Source organism: Echiichthys vipera (assembly GCF_963691815.1).
Source record: "Echiichthys vipera genome assembly, chromosome: 15".
Classification (NCBI taxonomy): domain Eukaryota; kingdom Metazoa; phylum Chordata; class Actinopteri; order Perciformes; family Trachinidae; genus Echiichthys; species Echiichthys vipera.
In genome coordinates, this window is record NC_139840.1 from 25,145,883 (window position 1) to 25,158,023 (window position 12,141).

Here is a 12,141-nt window from a genome sequence, read left to right on the forward strand (position 1 = left end):
CTACACTACTGTAAGCAAAAAGAACATCGAGGAAGAGGGGAGCTGCTTCCATGCCACAGGCTGTGGCCATTAAACATTTAAGTCCCCCCGGGGTGCCCCCTCTGTCTCACAGTGACAGGGATACGAGGAGAGCACCGGGGACATGAGACACAGAGGTGCACAGTTGGGTGGGCGAACAGGAACATTTAGATGTCACAAAAAGAAATCTACATTTTGAGTATGCACTGAGGCTGGCATGGGATACAGTCAACAACATAGAGAATTGTGTTCTCCTATCTATGAATATTAATATTTAATATTGTAATTATAAAATGACATTTAACATATCCATGGCACTTGTCATTATTAATAGTATTTATTTATAGCTGATGAATTGTCATTTTGGATTTAAATTACTCATTTAACTCAAAATTAATTCTGAGACTTTTACTTTACATTTTGATATTCCATTTAGTTATGCTTCTGTTTGTCAACTGCCATCTCACGATTCACGTTTCCTGCTGAAACATTTAAAGTTTACATTTCACGACCGCTTTAATGTTAACATGAGCAGTGCACCATCTAAGAACCAATGAAGTCCAACCCACAGAGCAGCAAGATCTGGCTCTGATTGGCTGGTTTTGGTGGGAGTCATGTGTCTGTTCAGCCCATTTAGAGCCTACTGTACATGTTGTCTGTCTCTGTTCGTCTCTATGTGCCCTGTGATAGACAGGCGTCCTGTCCAGGGTGTACCCCGCCTCACGCCCGATGTCAGCTGGGATCGGCTTCAGCCCCCCTGTGACCCCGACAGGGACGAGAGGATGAAGATGAATGAATGTACATGTATATTATTATTCTAGTGGCGCCCACCAGGCTCAATACAAATAAGTTGCTATTTAAATTGGAAATCATACTGGCTATGTTGGATGTGTGGAAAAGAGCTGTTTTTGAGAAAGTCTTGATATAAAATGTGTAAAAATGTTGAAGAAATGCTGTTATTATTATTTAATTGGTAAAATGTGGAACATACAGTATTGAAGGATCAACATGCTTCAGACTGTGTAAAAAATTATGAAAAAGACTAAAACCTTTTTTTGTAAAACTACTTTATAATTGTTTACTGTTTCAACTGTATCTCTTTTTATTGGCCTGTATTATGTCCTCTCTTCACAAACAGGAGTCCATAGCTTAAGAACATGAGACTGGGACAAAGAAACCTGAGATTTAAACATGTGGGGTAAAAGGAGCATTAGGATACAAACTAATATCCAGGTGCATATAAATATATCCTGAATACATATGTTCTGGGGGGAAAAGTGAAAATCAGTTTATATATAACATACCCAGTTGGGAATGTTTGTTGCGGTACTTTATTATATAACAAATAACAAATCACATGAAATAATATTGCTATGATTGCAAGATTAATCACAGCAAACTAATGTACTCATAACATTTTATAAAGGGGATAGATAGCATGGTACTAACAGTAAGACAAAATCTCTGACATTAAGTAAATTAGTATTTTTCACAGTATGATCTGGAAGTTCAGACAACACATAAAATAAGAGTAATCTCATTATAATGCCATGGTATGCTGGGTCACAAAGGGAACTGTCCTGTAGGTGTTCTTTTCATGTTAGCAGTACTTTCTGGAACAGTAGCACCCCTACACATGGAGTCTGAGTGGTCACCCAGAGGTCGGCTGTGGCGTTAGCCAAATGTCAAGGGCTTCTTAACAAGCAGATGTGAACCCAATTAAGCGTTTCTATGACTTCCCGGGACAGGGTCTGAAACAGCATTTTTCAATGCCAAAAGATATCAAGTCTTCAAATGAAATCATTATTGTAAAACAGAAGAAGTGACCTTGCACCCAAAGAGATGAGCAGACCAAAAAGCATGATAGAGCGCCCACAGTTTTACTGACTCATCATCAGCCTTAAAGTGATTTATTGGTATTTTCCCAATAAATGAAGATAGCCTATATTGAAATGCATTTGTTGATCAAAGCAGTCACATAAGATCGTATCATGTGCAGAGCGTTAAGATATTTTATTGACTAATGAGCGATTTTCTGTCAAATTCCACAGTGGGAGGAGCTTAGAGGCAGCTGTTTGCGTCTTGCACCACTCATACACCTAAATGAGATGATTATCATAACTTACCCCTGATTGGGGCCCCACTCACTGCGGATACAGAGGTGCTTGTGGACCGGGTCCTTCATGTAGCCGTCGAGGCAAAGGCATTCTCCTGCAAACAGAGAGGCAGTGATTAAATCATGTTTTCATTATCGTCAAGCCTTTTTAATTCATTGGGTAATTCTGTTTTACTCCATGAGAGCTTTCCCAAAGAGTATCCTCTTTAGGCAGTTAGAGATTAAGTGATTTAGTCAGGGGGGGTTTTCTCAGCAATTTGAGCCAAATGTTCGTCAAAATTTATCTGCAAAAGATCACAAAGCCCTCCAGCAGGTGGACTTTAAGAGGAGCAGCTCTAAACATGTCAATTAACGGCCAGTGGCAGCTGATGACATTGATGGTGCTCCCTGATGTGCACCCTGCCAATGTATGGTTTCCTGACAGGTTCGATACGGACAGTGTGTGAAACACTAGCTCGCTGTCACATTGTCATGACATAGACATCCTAATCTGACTGCATTCATTTATCCCATAAATGTTTTCACAACCAAACCTAATAAAAGCACAACTACGTCTTTGAATTACATCAATATTTGTGCCCAGTGAGCTAGCATTTTGTGTTTGTACTGTATATATTGTTTATATAGCCCCTCCCTGTTTTACCTTTTTTTTAAAAAGGTTTGACGGTGATGATGAATGAACAGAGAGTGCAGCAGAAAGTAGAGGGACTGTGGCATATTTGGTTATCATTATGTCTGAGCTGTCACACACAGAGCTTGTCACTAAACAACAGATCCTGAGTCTTGTTTTGTGTCTTAAAACAGCAGCGTGAAAGAACGCAGAAGCTCTGACTTTGGAAAGAGGAACAGTGGTTATCCAACTGGTATATGTTGCCGATAGTGGGGTCATTGTTTTCAGCTCCATGATGCTACCATCATGTTTTTGCATTGAAAAAAATGTTGTTCCACCTGTAACCGTAAATCACAAAACTCACAATGGTTCTGTGCCGCTGTGTCATAAACACCCAAATTACATCTGTCAAATGGTCAATTTGTAATCTATTGCTCATTTAATTTGCTTTATCTTTTCAGTTCCTGGAGCACAGTGGAAACACAAAGCTTTCTTGGTAACTTCCTGGAGCTTAATTGCACAATGTAACAGACTGCCAGACATCCAAAGAGTAAATACTGAATTAACTTCAAATCCTTACGCAAAATGTCTAGATTTAATAGACTCACTTTATAGTAGTGTTTTTAACAGTTATCTGATCCGTCCCATTGGCTGAATAACACCCTCTTTCTAAATGGGAAATGATTAGATCAGTGATTAGTCTAATGAATGGGCCCTTGGCACTGTCATTATTTACTAAAGCAAAGCTGGTTTGGGACTTAAAATCGACTTAGTACTCAGGTCTAATGCAACATTGTGGGAGAATTGTCATCATCTAAAACTGTTTGTAATGTTTGATATGAAGACAGGTTCGCTTATTATTTCTAAGATTGATCTGATGTCTGAAACTGGAAAATCAGAGCTACAATGTTCACTAAGTAGAACAACAGAGTGGTGGAGGGATTTGGATGAGGTGCATGTTCTGCATTGGCACCCTCCTTATGCGTGAAGCCTTTTAGCAAAGAACAGTGAAGCATCAGCTTTTTGTTCTGCTGTCAGCTCCCCGGAGAAACGACAGCCTTGACTTTCTTCAGTATGAGTGATGGGGCCTCACCTTTGGTTTAGAGGGTTATTCAGGGGTAACGTGTACAACAAGCCCTGCTCAATAGGAGGCAAGTGAAGGGCACAGGCCGTGGGCGTACACCACTGTTAATGGAAAAGGTCAACTGTCAGTACCTGCCAGGCCAAAGGAAGTCAGGATCACTGATTTCCCTGCTCATGTAACTTGATTAAAAAAGATCTGACTGACACAGTTTGTGATATTTTTAGGAAGTTCACATTCGATAGAACACTTATATTCAGGCTAACCTGTGTGTCTGTGTGTCATTTCAAAGTAGTAGACTAGCTCGAGTTAAACTCTAGATCTATAGGTTTTGATCATTTTACAGAATGCATTTTTCAGTCCAGCCAGCAGCTGCAATAACATATTGTAGTGACTATATCAAAGTCAAAATAGCTACATGGCTACATAATGGCATAGCTACATAAAAACGGATGTGAGCATATTTGAACAAAGGGGTGGAGCTAAGTGCTAAGCTAATGCCACTTCAATGGTGACAGACTATTTCCAGCGGGGAACTCCAGCTGCTCCTGCCGACAGCCTAGAGCCAGGTAAAAATCGTCAGTTTCCCATAAATTAACAGCTAGCTCTAGCTAGCTCTAGCTAGCCTACATTACCTCTGTTAGCAAGGTGCAACCAAACGCTGAATAAAACATTTTTTGGCAACCAAAACACTAATGAGCTGAAAACACACTGTGAGAATGTCTAAGTCGTAAGACCTAATTCACTTCAGTACAATGTAAATTCTTCTTGCAACTAGTGGAGTCGCTCCCTGCTGGACATTGGAAAGAAAGGCATTGGCTTCCCTTTTCAGGCCTGAAAGCTGTCCATCTCTCAAAGCTGTCTATGCTTATAGTGCTGTCCAACTCGTGACACACCATCAGTCACTTTTCGATCTGAGCACTACGTCAATATGTGCATTTAATATTGGTCAGACTGGAATGTACGTATATATTGAATTTAGATTCCAAAACGTTATTAATATCCAAGTGTCTTAATTCATAATGAGGTAGAGTTCAAAGAGCTCATTATGTCACACAGTTGCTAAGCTACATTATTCAATCAAATGCTGTTCCCTTCCAAACTAATGTAATTATGTGTGTGAACGTATCATGTTTTTTTTTTCCTGAAACACCACCTGAATGATGCGCTGTACGAACTGAAAACTACCTCCTCAAAGCTCTGAACATGGAGTAATTGCTACTTTACAGCTTTGTTAACTGTGCAGTGAAAGAGCTGACATTTTTGACACTACAAAGACAATTTTACATATTTAATGACAGTATAAACGGTTTCAGAAAAAAATAGGTAATTCTGGACTAGCAATGATATGGCAGGAGCTCCAGCAATTCATTTAGAGTTGTTGCAGAGCTGCTGAACAATGCCAAATGCCTCGTCTAACTTTAATTACGGTTTCAGTGCACTCTAAGGTCACGGCACTCAGCTCAAACTTGTTTTACACTTTCGAGGTGTTACATTCCTAATTGCTAAACATGCACGCGTTGAGCCAGTTCCTAAGCTTCACACACGTCTCTCCCAGCTATTTGTCACACGTTTAAAAAACATCGAAACAAAGTATAGTTAGGGCGACCAGGCAGTGCAAAATGTACAGACCGGGCATTACCTCCTCCTACGTAGGAGATAGTAACTCATATGTAGGAGTTAATTATCTCCTACGTAGGAGATAATTTACAGTATCACTATGTTTATCTGAACATGACAATTTCCCCCTGGGATTATTAAACTACAAGTTAATACAAGTGCAATTAAACTTAATGCAAATAATGTTTTTGACACACGACTAATGTAGGTAGTGAAGTGAGCCAGCTCCCGGCTCCACGCACAATAACACGCGGACAAAGATGGTGTTTAGTTATTACCCCGTCAGAAACAGTCCTTGTGCAATAACTCTTTCACACCAAGCATCCACCTAGAACTTACCTAGACTTGACAAATAATGTTACAATATAGCCTCAAAAATGAACATGGGTAGTAAAGTTTGCAGCCAGTTCCCAGCTGCGGGCGTAATTTTACACTTACAGACATACAGTAGGCTACCTGTCAAAGGTTTGGACGAGCTTTCCCATTCACGTGAATGAGAGTGTCCAAACTTTTGACTGGTTCTGTAGATCTCAGGCTTATCACCTGAAAACAACAGCAGTCTGCTAAACTTAAAACACACAGTCCTCCTGTATAACAGCCATGTCCAAACGCATGTGATTAACAAATAATGTCCAGGGGCCTCATTATAAAACTGTGTATTGTGTATATGTATATAAACTGGGTAGCGCACGGACAAAACACAGGACGTGAGAGCGCATAAACAGTGCGTGTGCACGTCCTACGTCGGTTTCCCTTTATAAAAACAATCAAATCTAAATGTGGAGCACCTTTTGCGGCTTCATGTCACGCCCACAGATGCCTATAACTAGTCAATGAAATGCCCAAAAATGAATATTCATTCATACTGACATCATGACAAACAAAGAAGAAAACAAAAAAAAGACATAATGTGAAGTTGACGTTCTTGTTGGAGATGTGCGGACACAATTGTGGACACAATTAATACAGTGTCAGAAGGTCGGATGGAAATTAAAAAGAAATGAATGAAAGCATTTTCATTCTCACTGGGTGCTCCTATAGCAACCTTTATTTCTTTGTTTTCAGAGATCCAAACGAACCATGAGAACAGTACACTGCAGTCTGAGCCGGCTCATGAGACACTCGTCCTCCTCCGTCAGTAAATCAGCGAGTGTGCGTCATTACGCCTGTGCTGGCATGCTTTTTAAATTGATCCATTTGAATTGATTGATGGTGTGGGAAACAAGGGCATAAAAACAAAGGCATTGAAAACAAAAGTAAAACAAACTAAATACATACAAATAAAGACTGTATGAAACAGTGGCAGTACGATAACCATGTTCAAAATGCGCTCCTAACAGCATCAGTGTGGAAACATTATTTGTCCTGTTCAACGTATTATTTATGGCAATAAACTCCATAACATTCAAGTCATTTTTAATAATTACATGAGTTATGAGGGTTTTTTCAAAGATATCATCATTTGAATTAACGATCCTACATCTTATTGTTGTTTTTTTTTCCACTGCAGAGAGAATCGTTCTATGAGAGGGATTAATGAGAGGCAATATTTAGATTTAATTTACACAATGGTCTCAGTTTCACTGTTTCTCACGTTTCATCCTTCTGCCGTCGGTGTCGCGATTCCTCATTTCTCCCCTTTCTTTGCGTACGCCTGGGTCAGAGTGTGCGTGGAGGACCGCACATCCTCCCGTCAAGTTTGCGTTTTATAAATCCCAAAGTTTGCTTAGAAAGCGGCGCACACCCTGTTCTGTGCATACACCACGTTTATAAATGAGGCCCCAGGTGTGACCTAACTTACTATTTGTTGTTACATTTAATTTACATAATTGCATTTGTTGCATCGAGGTATATCATTTACACATTAGGTAGGTTTACAGTCACCTTTCGACATCAATATTAAGTAGCCATGTGGAACACGCAGTCTTATATCAGACCTTATATCTGCACTTCATTCAGCATGGGTTTCTCACCCTCGAAACAGCCAATTGAAGCCTTAAATGTGTCCTCCTAGTACGAGATACTATCTCCTATGTAGGAAATAATTAACTCCTAAGTACAAGTTATTGTCCTCTGTGTAGAAGATAAACCTTTTTTGGACCCACATTTTTGCAATGGCTGCACTGGAAGTATGCTTTTCTTCATGAACTGTTGTGTCACCACAAACTTATTCATGAGGCGGATATCCACACACTGATCTATTATGCAGTCACATTAATCAAGCCAGTATGTTCTAACGTGGAAACATGCATCTTTAGAGGCGCAGCTTGTCATTTTGTGTTTCATATAAGCTCACTCACATTCTGAGAAGGTGGTGAAAGCAGCCCGTAAATATCCAAGCCCAAAGTGCTCATCAGGTTTAGGGCTTTGCAGGAAGGGGATGAACCATGTGCTAAAACATCCACCATCTTGTTTAATGCCTTGGAGGAGCAGCACAGATATTGTTGCAGCACATTTCAGTTTTCATCAGTATCTCCTCCAGCAGAAATGAGGATTGGATTTAAGCTATCTATAGCACCTTTGCAATCTCCCTGCTGCAACCCACACACACACACACACACACACACACACACACACACTCACTCTCACCGTCATATTGACATGTGAAAAATACAATACAATTACTGAAGCCTTGCTGCCAGTCCTGCTTCCATACATGATTCTAAGAGTGGGCATAGTGTGGATTTGGGTGTGTGGGTGAGTCTCAAATGATTCTGAGAAAGTCAACGCATGAGACACAATGGTCCAGGTTTTTCATTCATTTAAAGGTCTCAGAACTCCCTCTGTATTGCCCAGGGGAGAGTTAGGCTGCTGAATAATGGAAGACACTTCCTCCTCTTTAAATGTTGAGTTTTCTACCTGCACTCAAAATATGAGTGACGCACTGGTAACACTGAAATGATTCATTCTGGACACAATTTGTCTTGTGACCATTAGGGATGTGTAAACAAATATGAATACATTATTCTGATATGAACCGAAAAACTAATATCCCTAATATTTGAGTTTAGGAATCATAGAGAAAAGACAAGATGGCTGATACCCATTTAAGGCTTAACTGATGGGAAGACAATGAAGCAATCCTTTTTTTAAAGAAACACATTAAACATTTTCAAGGTTCTAAGACCTTTTTTATGTAAATCTTTTCTTTCATCCTCAAGCCAGGGCTATTCTTGTATGTGAGAAGCCTGTTTTTGCTGGTGAGGCAGAAGTCTACTGTTGACGCCTCCACGGGACACAAAACACTTTTTCATTTGAGAATGTTTTCCAAAACGGAACCATCTCAAGACATGTATGTGTTAGGTTAAACGATGACTCTAAATTGGCCACAGGTGTGGATGTGTGTGTGAATGGTTGTCTCTCTCTGTTCGTCTCTTTGTGTCCTGTGATAGACTGGCGTCCTGTCCAGGGTGTATCCCCGCCTCACGCTCGATGTCAGCTGGGATCAGCTCCAGCCCCCCAGCGACTTCGAGAGGGACAAGCGGTTGAAGATGAATGAATGAATGAACCATGTTCAGAACTAATGTGGAACAAATGTATGACAGGAAATCATTTAAATCATCATATTAGTATGTTCTGAATGATTCAAAATGTGAACTAAAGTCACTTGAACAATAGCAAAACTACTTAGTGAATAATTACTCTATGGTGGCTCGCCTAAAGAATACTGTATATGCTTACAAGTACTGGTGACTGTGAAGTGAGATTTCTTTGCAGAAAGAAGAGTTTATTTCCACCATAATTTGTTATATATAAAACCCACCCGAATGCAGGAAATGAATTGGGGCGGTAGCTTTTTCTGTGTTTATTCCATCTATTGAAGCACAGCCTCGACGGTAGTCTATAGATTGAATTGAAAAGAATAGATGTGGTGTTCATAGAAAATGTTTTCAAGGTAAGCAAACGTTTCACCAACTGGAACTGTATTCACCATGGAAGTGATGATAGAAGCTGATCAAGCCAGAGAGCAGAGCACTTGTTTATTTCATCTAATATCTGATAAGGTTTCCATGGCAACAATGGTACAGTACAGCACTGATCCTGGTTAAATATAAATAGCAAATTATTGATGCTTTTGACAACCATGCTACGTCCACTTTCTTTATACAGTCTATGCAGCCATGATGTTGCTTTGAAACCCCGCCTGCATTTTTTTATCCGGTTTAGGTAACAATTTTGTGCTAAATGCAAGAGTACAACAATAGTTTCCTAAACTTTGGATTTACTTTTCACTGTGCACTTTTGCAAATTTCCCTGCTAAGTTCAGAAAGAAAAATGCATATAATGTGACATCAATCATAACTTATTGACAAGCTCCCTTTCCTCAACATGCCTCCAGTATAATCAGTCATTTCAGGCACACCATCAAGCATATAATACATCTATCACTCACTCCAACCCATCGCTCATCCATCCATGGTTTCGTGGTACTTTACCACACATTCTTGTGCTCAACAAATGAAACTGAAAAGAAGACAAACACTTTCTGTATTTGCAGATGTTTGATTGCAATTGTGTGCGGACTCAAACCAGAGACAAAATTAACCTAAAAATGTCAACTGCACACGCACACGCACACACTCAGAAGTGCTTAACCTCAGATTGCTGCAGATGCTTTCCTAATTTGTAATTTTTGTACAACTTACTTTTTATATTATTTCCTTGGCTTCCATATATATATATATATATATATATATATACTAAGATTAGATTTCATATATATACATACATATATGAAATCTAATCTTACAACAGCTCATTATGACTTGGGTTTTGTTTCATAGCTCTGTAGCGCCATTTTGACTAAGTCTAACTAAGTTAAACATGCTTAACTAAGAAAACTAAGTTAAACATGCTGAAGTAAGGAAACTAAGTTAAACATGCATAACTAAGAAAACTAAGTTAAACATGCTTAACTATGAAAACTAAGTTAAACATGCTTAACTATGAAAACTAAGTTAAACATGCTTAACTAAGAAAACTAAGTTAAACATGCTCAAGTAAGGAAACTAAGTTAAACATGCTTAACTAAGAAAACTAAGTTAAACATGCTTAACTAAGAAAACTAAGTTAAACATGCTTAACTAAGAAAACTAAGTTAAACATGCATAACTAAGAAAACTAAGTTAAACGTGCTTAACTAAGAAAACTTAGTTAAACATGCTTAACTAAGAAAACTAAGTTAAACGTGCTTAACTAAGAAAACCAAGTTAAACATGCTCAAGTAAGAAAGCTTAGTTAAACATGCATAACTAAGAAAACTAAGTTAAACGTGCTTAACTAAGAAAACTTAGTTAAACATGCTTAACTAAGAAAACTAAGTTAAACGTGCTTAACTAAGAAAACTAAGTTAAATATGCTTAACTAAGAAAACTAAGTTAAACATGCTTAACTAAGAAAACTAAGTTAAATATGCTTAACTAAGAAAACTAAGTTAAACATGCTTAACTAAGAAAACTAAGTTAAATATGCTAAACTAAGAAAACTAAGTTAAACATGCTTAACTAAGAAAACTAAGTTAAACATGCTTAACTAAGAAAACTAAGTTAAACATGCTTAGCTAAGAAAACTTAGTTAAACACGCTAGGCTAAGAAAACTAAGTTAAACACGCTTAACTAAGAAAACTAAGTTAAACATGCTTAACTAAGAAAACTAAGTTAAACATGCTTAACTAAGAAAACTTAGTTAAACATGCTAGGCTAAGAAAACTAAGTTAAACACGCTTAACTAAGAAAACTAAAACATGCTTAACTAAGAAAACTAAGTTAAACATGCTTAGCTAAGAAAACTAAGTTAAACATGCTTAGCTAAGAAAACTAAGTTAAACACGCTTAGCTAAGAAAACTAAGTTAAACATGCTTAGCTAAGAAAACTAAGTTAAACACGCTTAGCTAAGAAAACTAAGTTAAACACGCTTAGCTAAGACTCCCTTTAAACTTTAAGGACAAATAGTGGCTCCGCTCTGTGGTTACAGCACTTTGTCCTTAAATGACAGCAAGGAGACAAGATGCAGGAGAAACAGTGGAAATTGACCACAATGCAGTCTGCTAACTCAAATTAAATTTAACAAAAACGTCTAATTGAATATTTGATCTAATTGAATATACATTGTTTTAGTTTGGAGAACAAAATGCATTTATGTTAAATTGCATAAGGTTCCTATGCCATAATTAATTAAACTAAACTTTACCAAGAAAGGGAGTGGCTCAGACTGATTTAATATCACATTCATCCTGTTTTTCAGCCTGCTCAGCCATCCCCTTACCATAGAGTGACTGCACAGTGACATTGCAGCAGTTTGTAAGCACTGTGAGCAGCTGGAGCTGAGTGGAAACTGCTGCTAAAGGAGCCATGTCGGATGTACAAGGTTAGGGAAAATACAGAACATGCACTGGAGGGATCAGCAGCTTAGACTCTTACAATATATTTAAGTTGTCTAATACATACTTATAGTTTATTTTGCTGTGTGAATCAGCCAGAAATGTTTCTATCAAAATAAGAGACTCTTTCGAGAGTTTAACATTATTATGTGATGGCTGTTTTAACATAATTACCAAACTCCAGGACGCCAGTCTATCGCAGGGCACATAGAGACCTGTCCAGGGTGTACCCCGCCTCACGCCCGTAGTCAGCTGGGATTGGCTCCAGTGAATATGAATGAATGAATTACCAAAGTCCATATATTAGACATACTA

At 38.4% G+C, this 12,141-nt stretch overlaps 1 protein-coding gene across 1 annotated transcript in view; it reads right to left on the reverse strand.

Annotated features, from left to right (window-relative positions):
- Positions 1-12,141, reverse strand: part of astn1 (astrotactin 1) — a gene marked incomplete at its 5' end in the record, with an annotated part of 377,223 nt that overhangs the window by 256,717 nt on the left and 108,365 nt on the right. The window contains one exon of the mRNA XM_083928387.1: positions 2,145-2,229. Within this exon, the coding sequence (XP_083784513.1) occupies positions 2,145-2,229 (85 nt within the window). The remainder of the gene's footprint in view (positions 1-2,144; positions 2,230-12,141) is intronic.